General features: G+C 36.7%; 2 protein-coding genes across 3 annotated transcripts; both read right to left on the reverse strand.

Moving 5' to 3' along the window:
• Positions 1 to 409: 409 nt before the first annotated feature.
• Positions 410 to 7,530, reverse strand: LOC147852996 (helicase-like transcription factor CHR28). 2 transcript variants are annotated; one of them, XM_087333159.1, is made up of 11 exons: positions 6,863 to 7,530; positions 5,607 to 5,684; positions 4,754 to 4,822; positions 3,833 to 4,607; positions 3,488 to 3,618; positions 3,172 to 3,288; positions 2,335 to 2,547; positions 1,407 to 1,889; positions 946 to 1,155; positions 699 to 836; positions 410 to 538 (listed from the first exon to the last, which is right to left on the reverse strand). In XM_087333159.1, exons 1-10 carry the CDS (start codon positions 7,499 to 7,501, stop codon positions 735 to 737), a joined length of 2,817 nt encoding a protein of 938 aa, XP_087189285.1. In that variant the 5' UTR covers positions 7,502 to 7,530; the 3' UTR covers positions 410 to 538; positions 699 to 734. The 2 variants fall into 2 exon arrangements, with proteins under 2 accessions (XP_087189285.1, XP_087189286.1); XM_087333160.1 differs by lacking the exons at positions 410 to 538; positions 3,172 to 3,288 and having other exon boundaries at positions 552 to 836.
• Positions 7,531 to 13,406: 5,876 nt separating this feature from the next.
• LOC147852997 (uncharacterized) lies at positions 13,407 to 16,931 on the reverse strand. Its single transcript, XM_087333679.1, has 5 exons — positions 16,796 to 16,931; positions 15,027 to 15,163; positions 14,803 to 14,932; positions 14,264 to 14,455; positions 13,407 to 13,747 (listed from the first exon to the last, which is right to left on the reverse strand). Exons 1-5 carry the CDS (start codon positions 16,850 to 16,852, stop codon positions 13,538 to 13,540), a joined length of 726 nt encoding a protein of 241 aa, XP_087189805.1. The 5' UTR covers positions 16,853 to 16,931; the 3' UTR covers positions 13,407 to 13,537.
• Positions 16,932 to 20,060: the final 3,129 nt, after the last annotated feature.

Below are 20,060 nucleotides of genomic sequence, written 5' to 3' on the forward strand. Positions count from 1 at the left end.
TGTTCATAAGTGGAGAAAAGTTTATTTGCACACCTGTGATTCTTGCTTGTGATAAATAGAAGAAGACACAGAAATTAGGTTATTCTTGCGTATGATAAAGAAATCAGGGTGCTCGACGAGGAAACAGAGAAGCGAGGAAAGAGAGAAGAAGACACAAAAATTCACGATTTTGAATTTCCCCCAAATAGACCCCAAAATAGTTTTCTCTCTCTTACTTTTCATTTTTGTTTTTTAATGTTTTTTTGCTTTTTATTTTTTCTTATTTGTTTTTATTTGTTTTTATTTTTATTTGTGCTTGGACGGCCTTGATCATCCGAGATTCCCGAGATGAGTTCAAGGCCGTCCAAGCCCTAGATTCACTCCCTCTTCACATTTATGAACCTGAGGTCGAATAGAAACGAGGCCTTCTATATACATTCTGTTCAATACAAAAAAGAGGGCACACTGGGGTTCCTATTCTCCTGGAGCAGGCCTTTCTTCAAATATCTCCAATGAGATTTTTCATGACAGCATTTTTCTGTTAAAATTAGTCATTACCCTTGCAGTTGAAAAGTTATCACACCCCTTCTATATACATTCTGTTCAATCCAAAAAAGAGGGCACTCTGGGGCTTCCTATTCTCCTGGAGCAGGCCTTTTTTCAAATATCTCCAATGAGATTTTTCATGACAGCATTGTTCCATTAAAATTATTCATTACCCTTACAGTTGAAAAGTTGTGTCAAGTGTCTCTAAATCATACATGGAAAAGGTAGCTTATGTCACTCTCAGTCAAATGAACCAAATTGGCTTGTCCGTCCTCACCAAAGGCAGAAGCTACCATTTGACGCTTCCGTTCCTAGTTTTCCAAGTTGGTATAAAAGGAAATTGCATATAAGAAAGGTCAAATGGCATTTGAAAATGTTAAATGTATGTAAATATAAATCTCACATTCAAGTAGTACATACCTGCAAAGCCAACATGCGATCTTCAATAGTGTTTCTTACCGTGAACTGTGACACAATAACTTGATTTTCCTGTCCAATTCTGTGGGCACGATCAATTGCTTGCTGCTCAGTGGTTGGATTCCACCAAGCATCCACAAGAAGCACATGAGATGCCTCAATCATATTAAGACCCAGACTACCAGCCTTCAAAGACAGAAGCATAACAGTCACCTACAAAAACGTCTTTTTTGTGTGTCAAAGGAATTGCAATAACATAATATAAAAAATCGCATTTAAATCACAAAATCTAATTATAATGTACACAGAATTGGTAATGCACTTACTAAAAAAATGATCTCACAGAGAACATGAATATATACAAGAGAAATAATCTGTTGGTAAAACTGTGTATGCAAAAGTTAACAACTCAACTAATATGCACATGAATTTTTTTCTACTTGACAAGTAGAGTAAGCAATGACCTCTGGTAATGTCTTGAATTCTGAAAGAGCACGCTCACGGGCCTGTGTAGACATTGTGCCATCCAGCCTTCGGTAGCAAATCCCTTCTCTACCGAGAGAAATTTCTAGCAAGTCTAACATCCTTGTCCACTGTGAGAATACAAGCGCTTTCTTTCTGCTTAAGGAAGCATTATTTTGTCTCCTGAATCGATCTTGATCAATGTTTGTAACCATTGGCAAAGCAAGTATTGTTTTAATAACTGCGTTAATCTTTGAGGAAGATTTAGTTTGTACAACTGAAGAGATGGTTGGTAAGGCCTCCCCACTAAAATCATTTTGTGCAGAAGTCAATGAGGACCAAGAATAAATAGATTGTAGTTGTAATATTGTATCACAATCGGTATTTGGGCAGCAAATATAATCATCACGTTCCAGTTCCTGTGAAATACATTGTCTACAGAAGATATGAGCACATTTGGTCACAACTGCATCCTCTGGGATGTCCTGTAAAAAACACAGATCATGATAACTTCTGTATAAATCTGAACAATTGAGAGAAATTATTGCAAAACAATGGCATTTGCCTATTTGTTCTTGTTTTAGATAAAAAGACTGTATATTATCTACACAGAAATCCTTCAGAGCACAAGGCATAGCACAATTGACAGCTGTAGCCAAGAACCTCAGTTATATCACTGATTTGGTGTATATAGCCAGGTAACAATACCAAAATCAAAACTAAGAATAGGTGAAAACATTAATTAATATCCACTGCCTATATCCTTCACAACATTTTCCATTAATTAATATCCACTAACTAGGATTAATCTCTAGAATGTGGTGAGGTTGTATTCTGAGGCTCAGAATATGAGCACTTTAATAATGGTTATATAAACGCAAAATATAAAACAAAAATTGAAAACCCAAAATGAAAAGCGTCTGTTCTCACCATGCAAATAGAACACACATCCGAGTTGCTCTTCAATCTTGATATAAGAAAATGTTGTTCCTCTCGAGATAAAAGCTCAATTTGTGTACGACTCTCTCCATCCTTCAAATGATCTTTGACAAGACTCGGATCATCACATGCTTGTCTCAAACATAAAAGCATTGATAATATATTAACATAGTTCCTGTGCACATCACCCATTGCAGCATACATCTACAACAAAATAAAGTTTTATGTTAAGAAAACAGTGATTGACAAATTTAAAAATGATAAAAAGCTACTATTAAACTGAGTTATCATATTAAAAAATGCCCTATCTATCCAATACACACATCAATTTTTACAAACTTCACATTGGAAAACCTATCACCACTCTTGATGTCATCAAAGTTCACATGAATATTGAACCTGGACTTGGGTTCAATATGATGCGTACATGGCACATTGCTAGTATGGCTAAAATGTCTTCACCTTTAAGAAATGTGGATTTGCTAAGTAGAACCCTAGACATGTGTAATTAGCTTAATTCTATGGACAAGCATGTATCTAATCTCTCGTGAGAAATAACAATGTTGAACTGCATAACATTAGTTATCACCAGCATCAAGAAACCTATCCAATGAAGGACTAAACTATCATTTCCCTGTTTAGCCAAAATTTGTTCATCTCCAATATTGAGAAAGATCAAAGTACTAAACATGCCTCTATAAGTTGTAATGTTCTGGATAGCAAAGCTGATCATCATGTCGTTAATACAAGGAATTGAATTAGGAAATTAACAACTGAAATGTAAATCAATTTAGAAATGAATCACAATACAGACACCACAAACTGTACATTGAAGTCCATTACAATTCTTTGTTCCTTCAGAAGAGGGTGGTTGTTGGTCACATATGATGTGTTTCCAATGCAGTCATGTTGTAGGCTTGCGCAATGTGAAAGATGTGTTAACATCTCTAGGAGACCAAAATTATTGCCTCATTTCTGAGAACAAGGAAATATCTGAAATAGAATCAGACATTTCTCTCGTAAGGGAAATATTCACAACTTCTTGTCTAGCAAATCCTGTGCATTTTTTTATAGAAGTATAATGTGTCAATTCCATAAATTTTCATACCAGAAATATGATACATGTCTTTCAATTTCTGTATACCTGAAATTTCTTACGATATTTGACTTCAAGTTTTGTATAGAATTCTCGTTCTGTGGGACTAAAGTCTATTTGTATCAAGCTCACAATCTTCTTTGGCAAATTTAATATCGGCTTTCCATCAATGAGAGTTTCTGTCAAAATCAGGAATAGTCTCAAAAAGCACATTCTTGCAATGCTTCCTACTGACAACAGACAGAGGAAAGTCCTAAATATGAGCAAGAAACATCTTTCAAGTACTGTTTTTAGTGCTAGATACACATCCACCTATAAAGAAGCAGTCATGTGGGTAATAATGATTTTTATCTAGATACCATGAATTTACAAATCAAGAAACAGATCTCTTACCCTTAGTTCGCCTCAGCATGATCCTTTGTAAAACATGCTGCAACTTTCTAAAACCAATGCTTGGATTTTCAGCCAATAAATTCTTTATTTTCAACTGAAAAACCTTATAATCTGAATATGGAGCATAATTAAGGAACCTAAAATAGCTGTACAGGTCATCAACTGCATTCTGTACAGGTGTTCCAGATAAGCACCATCTTTTTTCAGCCTTCAACATCCAGCATGCATTTGCAATTCGCGTCCTAGGATTCTTTATATTCTGTGCTTCATCTAGAACAATTCTAAACCAAAACACTTTGTATAGTGATCCAACCCTACCGTTTCTGAGAGGAACACGGCCAGACGATGTACCTTTACTTCTTTTTTTAAGATCTGTTTTTCTCAATGTAGCTATGCCACCATTACAGTCTGAGTTCTGGAGGTTGTTACCACACAATGGCTGTGTGGGAGCCTCCATAGCTATTATTGCATAGGTTGTTAGCACAATATCATGGTTAGCTAGCTCTAATGCGTCTTTTATTCTGTTACTACCATGATAGACAAGGATGGACAACCCAGCTGCTTCCATTATTTTCCCTTTTATTTCTTGCTCCCACTGTTTCAGCACACTTGTTGGACAAACAATTAGTGTGCCACCCATCAGACTATCCATACTTGTTTGCTGGTAGATAGTAGTTCCAATTATGAGCTCCCTTTGATGCTGCTTTATTCCTTCATGTCTTATAGGCTTCTCTTTCAAAATCAGTGCCATTGTCTCAATGGTCTTTCCAAGTCCCTTCCAAGCAATAAGAAATAAACAACTAAAATTGTTTCAAAGGTTACTAACTTATTTGTTAGAGAGAGCATGTTGTCTCTCATAGCAAGGTTGCCATAACTCAAAATGTAGGAACTCAAAAAGCAAGATATCGTGTTTTAAAAAACCTGATCATCAGCTAAGATCCCTCCATTTAGTTTGTTTTCCATTTTCTCCATCCATGCAAGTGCTATTCTCTAAAAGGTAACGCAAAATCATTAGCATAACTCCTATGGAAGGCAATGAACCTCACTGATAAATCAAAAGATCAGAACAAAATCAACCAAACGTTCTCTATTTCTCTTACTGAATTATGATGAACTGGTGAATTATAACCCTAAAATGTGAGTATCCAAAAAATACATAAAAATATACATATCAAATAGAGAACATGTCTTGAATGCCACCAAATGAAATATTGCAGAATAATACCAGTTATCTGCAATGGAAAACCAGAGCAAATAATAAACAAATAATGAACGTCTAATCTTCCTAGTATCATTACTTGTATTTACTCCAGGACCTATAATAGAAGTATTAAGTAAAATCCATGGCTATCCATGTTAATGGTATTGACACCCTGAAGTTTCTAAAATTGTTAAAACAGTGGATTTCCCTGAATTTAGACAGATGAAATGTAATATTTAAATATTAATCACGCAAATGCAAACCAAGTGAAATTTACACATTTCTATCCGGCTTTCTTTCCTTAATGAATAATCTATACTGACAGGCTAAAAGTTGTACCTTTGTTTTATTGAATGGGAGCAATTTTTTTCCTGAACACTAGTCAGTATTGGCCTGATTGTATTTATTTGTTTACACTCAATGGAATAAATGGCTACGTTAAACCAATAATTTACCTGCGACATCAAAGGGACTTGCTGACAGAGAAAAGAGCATTTCAGAGTCTGAAAACTTATCGAAGACATTGAAAACTTAGAGAATTAAGCATGAGCTTACACAAGATTTTAAAATGACCTGGTGTTTGAGCAGTGAAATCGACATCAACCCTTCAGGTGGACTTGATTCTTCTTTGAACACCGAACTATCAAGCATCTGAACAGTGTTTCAAATTAATCAAAAGGCACAAGCAAAGCAATATCTTGCTTATACATGCTTAAAATAGCAAAGATCAAAAGAGCAAGTATGTTACTTTCTTCCTAAGGGATCAAGATATGCAAAACAAGTAATGACAATAAGAAATGAGAGATAAAAAGAAACTGAGTCATCATGTAGTGTCCTATGTAAGAGCATTACATGGTATTCGAGTCTAAGCGAATTACTCAATGCCATGCAAAATAGGCCATGTGAGACCGGAAACTTGGAAGACCCAAAGATGAAGCACTTGATATCTTTAGAGGAATTGGCAAATTTCAAGAGCTCCACCAGTTCAGGATCAGAAAACACAGGAGATGACAAAGATATGTTCGTGCTAGCATCTTAACACCACCTCACAGGATGAGCCCAAGAATATGCCCCAAAGTCACTAGTACAAAGAGGAATGTAAAGAGATATATCAGCAACTTCCCTCAAAGGTAATATTTAGGGAGACTACATAACAAACAGCCTACACGCAAAAGAGAACCCTTGCACTCCAAAAACGGCATGCATAGCGGGATGTATAATACATGGATTTATACCACCTCTTCATAAACAAATACTTGGGCACTGCTTGGCGATGTATCAGAGAAGCCTAGACCCTGGCCCCAATCGAGTTGCCACAATCATGGCATTCTTATGTAGGAAGAGTATATAATGTCCTCACCAACCCCCCTTACCACAACCATCAGCATCAGAGTCTCACTCTACTACCTCCATCTTCTTCACCCCATTAAAGGTTGAGCCGGTCATGTGGCCACATGCTCACCAAACTTTATGAAATGGTGCTTGAAGCAGAACTCAATGATCAAAATTCCCTCTTAACATGATGTGGACAATATACTGGTCAAGGGTTGGTAATTAGTTAGGTGTCCAGGGGGCTATCAGGGATCGTCATAATCACCATCAATGTGAAGCAAGGATGACACTTTCTTCCTCAGACTATATATAGATGTGTTAGACAACTACATCACATGTATAGGCGCCTGCGGAATCAACATATCAGAGGTCATCAGAATCACCATCAATTTGAAGCGGGGATGCCCACTCTCCCATCAATATCTCTTTTAAATTCAGTCGTTCTTTCTCTCTGGATCTTTATATTCTTGAAATAGATCGAGCCAAGAAATAACGACCTTTAGCATATTCCAGGGGGGATGAGGAGAAGGCTCTTCTGTCGTCAGAACACTTGTTGAAGGGTTGATGGTAAGCAGAGAAGCAGGAAGAAGGCGTTTGCTTCTTATTCGGGTCTTGCTAGAATCCGAAGCTTGATCAGCATCGATGTACTGATGGTGCTCAAGATGAGATACTGATCTGGTCTCACTGTTTGCTTCTTCGCGACTTTTCACAGTGCTGAAAGCCCCTGAAGCTTCCATATCAAAGCGCCGGACAGAAGGTTTTATACTTCTATCATCAACAACATCCGGAAGGAGGAAAGGAACTGATTTCCGCTCATCATCTGCAGGGGGCTTAATCTGTTCAGGTGTTAGCATAAGCTCTGTAGATGAGAATGCGGAAGGAGGAAGCATTGGCGTCTTATTGGTGGGGCCTCGCAGTAGAGGAAGGGGATGAGGGGGTGGAGACTGAAGGACAATTACCTTCCTCCTCTTTACCTTCCAATTCTGATTCCGATTCTGATTCGGATTCGGATTCGGATTCGGATTCTTCTGAGCATAGTGTAGGTTCACCCAGCTGGGGAGCTTCCTCTTCTTCTTCTTCTTCGATGATGAAGAAGGAGAAGATGAAGTTGCTGCTGCTGCTGCTGCGTCCTCCATTGAGGCTAAACCCTAAACCCTAAACCCTAAACTCTTTGGGTATGTATGCAACCCTAAACCCTAAACCCTAAACCCTAAACTCTTTGGGTATGTATGCAACCCTAAACCCTAAACCCTAAACCCTAAACTCTTGGGTGGGGTATAAGATGCTGGAAGCAAGCAAGCAGGCGTGCATGCATATGTCTATTTCTCTGTCATCGTATGTATACAAGTATGTATATGTATACTTTTATGATTCATAGTATCAACCATACGTGCATTCGCGAATGGTAAAACACCCTCTGAGTATGGTAAATACCATACTTTTGTATTCATTATTTATTATAAGATAAATTTTTTTTAAAGGTGAGAAAGTTAAGGTAATAAAGTGTGAAAAAAAAAACATACGACTGTTTTGATCATATATGCATTCGTTTGCATTCGTATAAAAAAGGAATGTTTGCCAATGCATTCGAGTATATTACATACTCTGATATATGTATATGTATATGTATTTGTATTTAAATTTAAATACGTATATGTATATGTATGTTCGTGTCCATTTGCACTCAAATCATAAAGAGGCCTTTCTTTCCTAGCGAGGGAATTGGAGGCCACAGACGGTGCAGGGCGCATAGCTGAGGGGCACGTATGCAATCTTTATCCAAAAAACAACAGAGTGCACACCATCCAAAAAAGCGCTCGGCTCTGACCGCCTCTCCTCTATCACCCGTCACCCTCCTCTCTGACTATAGGCACATGGCTCAAATCAGATGTCAGCTAGACCGACTCAATGGCAAGCGCCAGACTCCAAAGCTTGACATCAAAAACTTGAGAAAACTAAAAGTTGTAAAGTAATATACTAATAGCTAAAAGTGAATGGTGTAGTGATTGGAACTATTCCTTGGGTTCAATTAGTGTTGAGTTTGAATCTCTATTCCTATAGGAAGTGTTGGGTTTCTTCGATTTCTTTCTTTTTTAGGGTGTCGACATTTGGTTTTAGGATAGGACGTCACTTTGCACTTCATTTACATTTAAGGGGACACTAATAGTGGTATTGAATTCAACGCCTTAATTATTAAATGTGTTCATTTTTCACATCACAAGTTTGTAGTTGTCGGCATGCACATGTAGTAAAGTTTGGATGGAATTTTGAAAGAGAACTTGAGGGAAGCGGCTCAATTTGACATATTTAGAAGACATTTCCTATGTTCCAACCTACTCAACATCATCCATTAGGTTCTTCGTACCTTCTTCTTTTTTCCAAAAGGAAGCTACTTTCCCATTAGTTAGGAAGTTCTTCATACCTATTTAAGCAATTCACTCGTCCTCTACTTTATTAATTAGATACCATACTTTTAACAAATTGTTAGACACCATGCTTTCAATGAACACCCGTAGCTCTAAATGCTCTTGCAACACTGATTCTTTGTGAAGCATTCTTGCAATTTGGGTTAGGTTCAACAATAAAGAAAAAACATAGTCGTGCATGTAAACAATCAACAACTTTGATCAATTATGTCCTTCTCCTTTACTAAAGTGGTAAGGATTCTTTTACAAATAAGGATCCTTCAAATGCTCAATAGTTTCTCACATCCATGGTTGTTTACGTACCCGTATTTAACGTTTAAATACGTATAGTACCTCCTCATTTGTATAGTATGTACTATATCTCAATGTTGTTCAATCAAATATCATGTACATTCGTCCAATATGGTATTTAACGTATTTATTAAAAAATAGGTATAATACGTATTTATAAAGAAAATGTAAATAAAACCCCAACAAAAAGCAAAAGAAAAAAAAAATTAGTGAAAAAGAAGCCAAAGGAAGGAATGAAGAAGAATAGAAGAGATGACGATGAAGAATATGAAGAAGACGAAGAAGAAGAGAGAAAAGAAGACATAAACCTGTCCTAACTCTGAATGTGATAATCGCAAAAGATAAAAGAAGGAGAAGAAGAAGAAAACAAAGAAAAGTGAAACCTATCATGAGTGTGATAATCGTAGAGGATTCCTCAATTTATGAAGGCATAACTGTAAATAATTACAATTTGAAGTAGAACATCGTGATATACACTTACATTGATTTATAGAATAAGGGAATGTCGATATCCATATTACTACAAGTATTTTAGGATGTGAAATGTTCAAATGTCTTATATGCATTTTAGGATGTATAACTATACTATACATCACAAAATTGTGTAAACATAGATGTTTTTTACAATATTATAGATATTTTTTAGAAAGGTAAATAATTTTCAAATTCTAGAAGTATTTAACGTACTATACGTATTTTATAAGTATTTAACATATTAAGAAAATGTATTTAACATATTTTTTAATTAGGAGGTACTATACGCGTATTAATACGTTATATACATATGGTATCCGTACCGTACCTAACGTACCTAACAACCTTGCTCACATCACAACATTATTTACAAAGAATATGATGCTATATATTGTTGACGACTTCTTCATTGATAATATTAAGATGTTGGAAAGCCTATCATCAATGTCTTGATTATGTGTAAGAATACTCTTCATTGCCAATTAGACATGAAGCTCTTATATATATCTAAATTGTGTTGATGATATCAAGATTTTGGAAAGCCTATCATTAATATCTAAGAATACTCTCCATATTACGCATACAATTTGACATTACATTATAAGTTTCAACATAATAACGAACATTGCACACCCAATTTGACAACTAACAATTTCAAAATGGTTGTTTTCATTCATATGTATAACCGGTATGCAAAATAGTGAATTGTACAAAATCTTCCATTGTGCCCATTTCCCCATTGTTGTCTAAATGAGGTTTACGTCTTTGTGTCTGAACCAATTCTATTTACCTTATACCCAAAGTGCTTATAAGAACCAAGATATTACTAAGCAACAATTCTGAAATCCAAATATGTGCCATACTTACAAAATCGGGAGATCCATCCATTCTTCCTTCTTCAAGTAATATATCACCATCTCATCTGCCATGAACCGCGCCACGATTTCTGACTCGGTCACACTTCAATGTGATATGCATCACGCCACTTGACATCAAACATGTCAAAGTCTTTGGACCTAGCAACCATCTATACAAGCAATCTGTCTACAAATAACGATTTCAACAACAATAATCTAAACCCTGGTCCCTAATACTAGATTCAAAAACATGCAAGTTTTCAATTTTCATATACAAAAATTTCATAAATGCAAGTTTGATTAAGAAACATTCCAACCATTTCCAAAGATGTTTAGAAACATTTTCATGCATCATACTAAACCCTAATCCATCCATTTTAATGTTTGTTTGACCCATGTTTGAGCGTTCGTGTCTTCTACTTATTGACAAAAACTACAACATGAAGTAATCCGTGCACCTCACAACCACTCTTCACCAACACCTCGCAACTCATCTATTTGGATTCTCTTCTAGACGAACCTCCTCGTTGGACTGTCGTCGTCTCATCGGTATCATGAATCGATTGTATGAAGTGGCTCTTGTTTTTATTAAGTGTTGATTGTTATGAAGCTAATTAGTAATCATCTCCATTTTCCTTAATTTTGTTTTTCCAAAGATGGCATGTAGCTTTAGGAGGAGGGCCAAGATTTGAACCCCTGTTCTTCAAGTTGTAAGCTCGACGAGTTGGCCATTATACTTGGAACATGGCAATGGGGGTAGTTTCATGGGGTGAATGCCTCCCAAAGAACAACAAGAAGTGCACAAAAGTAGTTTCTAATAGCTCGTGTGCGATGATACAGGATTTTCCTACGAGACTTATTGGTTGAGAAGGGTTGAAAGCTCAACGACCACAATTATCCAAGAGTCCCTTCTAAAGGGCGGTTGGTCAATGGATCAAAGGGGAAAACATGAAGATGATTCCCAAGACCCCTTACCAATGAAGTCGTTTGGCAAGTCAATGTTAGTGGTTTTATATACAAGTTTATGCTTTTTGTATTGTTTCATCATAAATAAATTTATGTTATTTGATGTTGCTATACGACAAGGATTGTTGAGGACTCTTTTAAGTTGTGGGAATTGAGCATGTGCTATTACTAGCTTAGCTTCCACCAATTTCATCAATAAGATTTGATTACTTAATTGTGTTGTTTATGTATGACATCATTGTCGCCTTCATGCAATGTTCATTGTCACCCTCATTTGAAACAAGATTTGAAAAGTAGTTGTGTTTTAGATTAAAAACTCATTGCAATCACATTCATAATATGACCAAGGGGAGAAAAACATGTTGGTCTACACAAAATTCTTGAATTTCCATACTCCTACTCATTCCAAGTGGAAGTGGTGCCACCCTTTTTTCATTGTTAAGAGGGTATGATGTTTGTAACCTATGGGAGAGATGATATATTTACATCCAAGGAGAGCCAATAGGACCCATGGGACTGAGAATGGATACAAAGCACTCTCCCCGTAAGGCAGGGGAATTTAAAAATTGTACAACAAACACGAAAAGTAAAAGTTGAAATGAAAAACTAAGCTCGTTTCCTAATTTCACTTTATGGATTATCCATGAATTTAATTATTTGGTCAAGTAGATGAAAAATGAGCATATCTGGTGATGTCTCTCATGGTTTTGTTGCTAGTAAGGAGTTCATGCATGCTAATACAAACTTCCAAGGTTTTTTTCTACTCATAAATGCTCAAAAGAGATTACATTCCTCCACAACATTGTGAAAAAGAGCCTTCACATAATCAATGTATAATATACTGAGACCAGTAGCGTGTTGCAAAATCCACATTTACAAACCCATTGATAGGAATCTAGGATCTTTTTCTTTTTTCATTTTTTTTTGTGGTGGGGCTCTTCTGGTTAGCCCTAACAAACACAATTCATGAGAGAAAACGAATCAAAGCATAACATAAACATAAATGAGAGTGTGTAGTAAATGAAGTTAGATCCTTATGAAACAATCATGATGGTTGGCATCAATGAGTTTTTTAGAGTTGATTATTCATACTAGTTTAGTTGATTTTGTATCGAAATATTTTGCTACGTAAGCTTGAAACCTCAAATTTCAACAATTTTAATGACTTCAATAACCCTATTAGAAGTGGGATATGTAATATGAGAATATTGCAACAGTTTCATGCTATATTTCACTCCCAAATTATGATTCTTTTCACTTTTCTCTTATAATACCCAGAGTATGCACCAAAGCTAAGTATAAGCTAGAAATGGAGTGTGTGTGTGTGTGTGTGTGTGTGTGTGTGTGTGTGTGTGTGTGTGTGTGTGTGTGTGTCTAACCCCCCTCTCCTAGGTTCATTAGAACCAACCCATCAAGTAACAAGTCAGAAGTTGTTCTCGCTTCTCCAATACCTTAAATTGTTCCTATGTCTACAATACCTTATTCTCCTGCTTATTTGCATGCAAGAAACCAAAGCTTCTCTCTAGTAATACATTCAATTGATCTTGAACTGCTTTCATATAATATGAGGAGTGCCTTGCTCAGAACTTCTTAAGAGCATCACCTCCATCTTCCAAAGACCCTAAACCGTGAACCCTTAACCATGAAAGGCTGCAGAATAATTTAAAAACAAACCACCTCTGAATGGTTCATAGCTTCTCTCTAGTAATACATTCAATTGATCTTGAACTGCTTTCATATAATATGAGGAGTGCCTTGCTCAGAACTTCTTAAGAGCATCACCTCCATCTTCCAAAGACCCTAAACCGTGAACCCTTAACCATGAAAGGCTGCAGAATAATTTAAAAACAAACCACCTCTGAATGGTTCATGGTGGTCAATGCATTCATCACTTGTATAGACAAAGGACCCATGTCAAAAGAACAATTCAGACAGAACATCCAGATTCTCATAAAGATAAAAATTTCATAAATGATGAGTTTCTTGATATATTCACTCACGGACTAAAAAAGAATCCATATTTATATTTCAAGGGTAGTGTCACTTATTTCAAATGCAGTCTCAAAAGTTAACTAAACAGAGATGGTGGATACGGATACATTTCTGCATGTAGTATTAACTCAAAAGAGAGAGAATTTGATTTCACTGCTCGAACGCTTTAAGACTGCAAATATTTTTTAAACCAAGCTTCAAATCTTGACCAAGCTAGGTTAACCGCAGCATCATTATGCGATCCAAATCCACATGCCTCCTTCCTCTTCTGGGCTTCTGGTGAACTATTGATGAATGCATGGCCCACACCTTCGTATATATGAACTTCATTATCCACCCCTGCTGCTTTGAGCTTTTCCTCCAATGCGTGTGCAGCCTGAAAATGAAAAGCATTTGATTGTGCATTATTGCTCTGTATAACTAGGCGGGGACAAACACTACTATATCTTCTAATGTTTTCCAAAAATTAACAGCATTTCCCATCCATTTTTTGAATCAAACTTCATCAGAGCTTTTACTTACACATATTTAGCGATCTAATCCACACCCAAATAAGATTAATGAGTTATATTGGAAATTAATAAATTGATTAATTAACTAGGAATCGATAGGCTGACTAATTTTTCAGCTTATTGATCACCATGGGCATGTTAATCTTGGAAAACAATTCCATACTTTAGAACCAAATTAATCACTGCTCAATTAATCATTGATTTAATGGGATTGGTATTTTGGTACTCATAAAGAAAATTGACACAGCTATTCAAGTAATTTTTAAACACAGAGGGGTATCCTGGTAAATATGCATAAAGCAAGGAATGTATTGATATGATTCCCCCACAAAACAATACGATTCAACCTAGACAGTGCAACAAAAATAACGAACACTTACTTTAACATCAGAGAAACCTTGAATATCGTCAAGCTCACCAAAGTGTGCTTGAACTGGAACCTTAACCTTTGAAACATCTGCTAAATCAGGTGATGGTGTACCGTAGAATGACACAGCAGCATCTACCCCGGGAATCAATACAGCACTTGCTATTGAGAGTGCTCCTCCCATGCAAAAACCCGTCACACCAACCTTCACAACCATGAATGAATTCAAATCAGAATAAGAAAATTATAAAGTAAGTGTTTATTAGACTGTGTTTTGTGATCACTCCATTTAGAATCCCTTCACGATGTCTGAAATATAGCCTGAGTTTTCTTGCCAGTCACATTTTGTAGTTTTCCTTCATGTCCATCTTAATAAAATTAGGCTTTCCAAAATTTTCTGGGGTATTCTTTTAGAGCTTTTAAAACCTCTATTATCATGCACAAGTAAGCGGAGAAAGTTCTATCTATGCCAGCCCAGAATTGAATTGAACCCTCACAAATAATGATTCTCTAAAACAACTGACATATGTAAAACATATGTGAGTCACAAACCTTGGGAGATCCAGTTTCCTTTAACCATTTTACAGATTCAGCAATATCCTTGACAGCACCAGGCCAATCTAGGCTCTCCATCAAGTGCTGTGCTTCTGCTGCATCCAAACCAACCTTTCCACGGTACAAGCTACAAATCATTCACAGTTAGAATGTGCAATTCATTGATAGAATAGAAAAATAAAAGGACCTATTCTTATATTTGGTAAAGATCAGCGTCATACTCAGGAATAAGGGTACGGAACCCCTTGCTTGCAATCAATGCAGCATTGTTTTTCACTTCATAGTCAACTCCCCACCACTCTTGCAACACCACAATACCTGGGGCAGATTGGTTTCCTGAAACATATGCATCAAAAGTCTGCAAAGTGCAAAAACGAATCAAAATGAAAATACTGCTCTGTCGATCTTTACAAAGTAAATATAGTTCTAAATTTAAACAGGATAAATGCCAGCAAAAGGCAAGAAGGTAGGATGGAAATGTCGCAATGTCAACCTTTACAAACAAAACAAAAGAACTGAACAAAGGATATATAAATTTCAATTGAGCCTACACCGCTCAGAGTGTCTACAGTAAAGGAAATCATATCTATCCCATGAATCTACATTGCCTTACAAAATTCTACAATTGAAATCCCCTGTTCCAAGTTCCCATTGAACCCTGAAACTTTTCCAATGGTATAATATTGAGTCTCTTACATATCTCTACCTTGCTGTTATATTGCAAAGAAAGAAATTTATGATTTTCCATTACAATACATTGTGAAATCAAATCTATCTTATCTAAAAGTTCCTACTTGGGAGCAGTGGTTATAATCTAAGTGTGTACAAAAAGGACCAACTATATTTAATCACTCTCATGTTTGCTACCTCACACATAACTGAGGATCTTCCTCCAAAATGTGAGACATTATGTTCATTTTTCTGCCAAGCCATATGACCCTTTTCTTCCTAATCAGGGCCAAATTATAAATATTTCCGATAAATACAAGGCTGACCTTTAGATCTGTTAAATAACTAAAAATACTCCAAATGTTTCCCCACAAGATGTATCTTCACTCAAAAACATCATAGATCCATAAATGGTCAAAGGTAAGTAAGTGCACAATGTACATATCACCAGCGAGATTATATATCCATGCTTGTTTTCATACTGTTATTAGTTGCAACCATTTCCCTATATTCAGGGTCATACAATGATAGACTCCGTGTTAAATAAGAATGCAGGTTCATAGCTGAAAAATGTGAGTTCAAGGTTAAACATGCGATGCAGAATCATAGGTGAAACAATCGATCTTTAGTTATTGACTTATAGCATTGTGGTATTGGCATGACTAGGAGCCAGTGGAGGCTAGGAATACTTGGTTTGCTAAATTAACTTGTTAATTATGTTGGACTAGATTGATCCCATGAGAAGACATGGAAGCTTTTATTACCCCAATATGCAGTCAGTAGAGAGCAATATGGATCTGAAACCTCACAAATATTGGAATCCCAAAACGTGTAATTGTTAAAAATGGTCTATCTTTAAGAGTCCAACATAATAAGCTGACGCAAAGGAAGCAAACAGACATGGCGACCTCCATCAATTTTCTTCAAACAATTATTAGTCTAAATCAGCAGACAGTGCAGAAAAAGAAAAAGCATGAGGGTAGGCTAGCATAGATATTTTCATCGACCTTATCTGCAGATAAAACAAAAGAAAAGGAGAGAAAGACCGAAAAGAAGACAGTGCGGGCAGGAATGCGGAACTTCCACGGAATATTCTCCAGACAAGAAATGAATCCCCTAATTTACTCGACAGAGAGGAAACCCTAATGTCCAGAAACCCACTGACCTTCTGGAAACACGAATTACCCTAACTTACAGAGTGTGCAGGAGCCCTAATTTGCAGACACTAATGCTGATGCAGAGAGGCATGTGTGTGTGTGTGTGTGTGTGTGTGAGAGAGAGAGAGAGAGAGAGAGAGAGAGAGAGAGAGAAGGTCTTATACCTCGTCTCCTCGCTTGATCTTGACTATCTGGAAGCTGCCATTTTCGGAGGTGGCCATGGATCTGATACGAAGGAAGGTAGAGAGCAGAAGAGACAATAAAAGCTCTGACACCCAACATACAGAAAAAGGAGAGAAGGAGGGGTATGGTATATAAATACATACCATATAGAGAAGAAGAGAGACAAAGGGGTATATGATGAGAATATGTACACAGTACAACATACATGAAATGAAAGCTCATGACCATAAGAGAGAGAGAGAGAGAGAGAGAGAGAGAGAGAGATTCTATTATTGTCTTGGGAGGTCCAATATAACCCCCCCGTGAGACCGAAAATACTGCATTTCACGTAAAACTATCTGAAAAACTGATTAGTGGCTCTCGATGTTCGAGAACTTTCACCGATGAATGTTGTGATCAGGAGTGCACACATTTTGGCCGCGGCAGAATTTCGTGTGAGGATCGGGTTCGCTCGAAGATCCGTGGAACGCATGGTCGAATATATGATCCCAAAGGCAGAGAGCATTGTATCGAAAGTATGATACTCGAGACTCTTGAACTTGTTTAGGGCAAAGTGTGCATATTCAACCACTCTCATCACTGTGTGCCCCCAACGCCCTGCCTCACATCGCAATGCATGTGAGCTATGTCTCGTGGAAGCAATGCTTCAAATGCCAGACAACGAGACGGGCTCTTATATGTATTTAAGTGTACAGTTTCCCCCCTCCATGAAGAATATGGTTTTGTAGTTAGGTTCATCACGTGTAGTATAATGTGTGAAGCGTGGACCTCTAGATTTATCCTATGGTTATGATACATTGGCGTTGTAAAAATGTCTCATTTATAGAGGAATCTAGTGAATCATGCATCATGAAGCAAGTGTGTTGCATCCCATCTACCAAACCATTTTTCCATATCTTAAATCAAACCAGAACACAAAAATTTGCTTTAATGCATCTTTTGGATCTTTTTGTTTACTTCTCATAGGATTCTAGAAAGTCGATGTGAGAAACTTTTTCGAACCTTAAGTATGTATTCAACAACCCTTTCCATGGTCATGATCTCAATGAGAAGTGATCCCATCTCAATGGCGCTTGTTCCTTAACTTGAAGAAACCTTGTAAAGAAATGTTATTGGACATTTTCAAACTCTTTCCAAATAGATTTAGGTATGTTATCATCCCATACTTCCATCACATAGAGAAGCATAGGTGTCACCAAAGTGTCGAAAAGGTATTTCTTGAGGATCTAACACTTAATATCTTTATAATTGCATGTGTTCTCAAATGAATATTATGCTCACTTTCTTGCCTCTAAGTGGTGTGTAGCACATTCAATCCATCTATGATTTGAAGGAACTTCAAGGCCAAGATATTTAAAGCTTTTCACAAATTCAAGTGGCTCATTATTATACATAATGCACGGTTTATCTGTTTTTTTTCACAAGCATAATCTTTGTTTTAGAGCTATAGACACTTAATTTAGTATGCATGCAATTTTTTTCCAATGCCTTGCTTTTGTGCATCTCCTAAAGTATTTGCAATCATATATTCACTTAGTACTTCAAGTTCTTCCATTCGTCTCCAAACATGCTCACAAGGTACCATATCAAAAGCTTATTAAAAAGAAGCAACAATATAAACCTCCACATGTCAAGTGACTTTCCTCCATTAATACTCAAAGGGTTACAAGGTGATTAATGGTGCTATGTGTTTTCAAAAGACAACTTATCCATAAGCTCTTTGTAAAGAATCGATGATGATTCTTGTGTAACGGAAAAGATGTGTGTTATGTGTATGTGTGAGAGGAATTAGAGGAGAGATGAGAGAACACAAGATGGATAAGAGACAAAATGAAGTACTCAAGAAGAAGGAGATGTATATTAAGAAGGAGAATATGATAAATGAAAATGTAACATTACAAGGAGTCACAACCGACTTAGTATGAAGTATAAGGAGGGTGCTTTATATAGAGTCACCCTCTCTCTTCATTAACTTTACAACAACCACTCTCTCTCTTGGGGAATGTGAAGACTCATAGTCATGGGAATATGTAACTCATTAGTTATGTGTCAGAGAATATGATTCTATGACACATAGTTAATGTGTAGAGAGTAGTGGTGTGACTCTTGACCTTTGAGTAATCATGGATTCTCAAAAAGTGTGTTCACATGTTGCACTATGTTGAGCTTGATTCTCAACACTCTCTTACCATTTTTTTCAACCCATGCACTTATCTTTGATTCCATTATACATCCAAATAGTTTTGCCATTAGGGAGCCAACCATGATGGTTTGAAAGCTTTTTGGATTGGAGAGAAAAAAGGATAGATCATGTCCATATAACCAACTTTCAAAGGAGAAGAAGGAAATCTAATGGAACAATCAAAGATATTGATAAGGAGACAAAGATGGAGGATTGCCACACAAAAAACGCGAGGGGTGTGGATAGATTTAAGACACAAAGACCAAAGGTAAGAGACAAATACCGACAAGGAAATGAAGAAAGAAGAAGAATGTCACGCTATTATCCAGAGAGTGTTGATAGATTTCTTCATTACTTGATATATGACTTTGTGTGAAAGTTGCAGAGAAGGATAATTTTTACATGACTTGAAGAAAAATAATTACCCCCATGTATTGCAATTCATATTCAATATTCTTCCATGGCATTGCTAAATGATGTGCATCGAAATTAGAATATCCTAGATTTTGATGGTTTTGTGCTTCATAGAAGTTGTCTTACGATCATGTGAAGATGTTACATATTCGGCATATCTATTAGATTGGACACATCCATTCTGTAATTCATAAGAAGATATAGATGGGCATGATAATGTAAGTGTTGTGTGAAATCTCCACCAAGAAGGGTGAGCAAACATGCATGCATTATTTTCACATACAAAGTTTTTACTAAGAAGGGGTCACATACAAGGTGATATATTGTGAAATGCTCATAAAAGGAAACCAAACCAGCCTAGCTAGCTTCATACTTATCATTCAATATATAGAAGATACAAAGAACCCATTTTGGGACGGCCTAGCTACACGTGTCCCAAAATGGTGTGCTAAAAGGGTGGGCTAAAATGGGTGATGTGCTAAATGGGAGTGGCTAAAAGAGTGGTGTGTTCAAATGCATGCTCTTGCATGAAAGGGACACCACATTTCCCCCCTCAGAAAAACAAGGAGTGTTACGTTATGAGAGAAGGAGGGGTGCTAGAAGATAGGCTTAGGGTAGCATATGGCTTGATACGGGCAACATGGGTTGAG

This window comes from Azolla caroliniana, unplaced genomic scaffold, assembly GCF_043228905.1.
Source record: "Azolla caroliniana isolate FFs.n. ecotype wild unplaced genomic scaffold, voAzoCaro1.0.p SCAF_17, whole genome shotgun sequence".
Taxonomy (NCBI): Eukaryota; Viridiplantae; Streptophyta; class Polypodiopsida; order Salviniales; family Salviniaceae; genus Azolla; species Azolla caroliniana.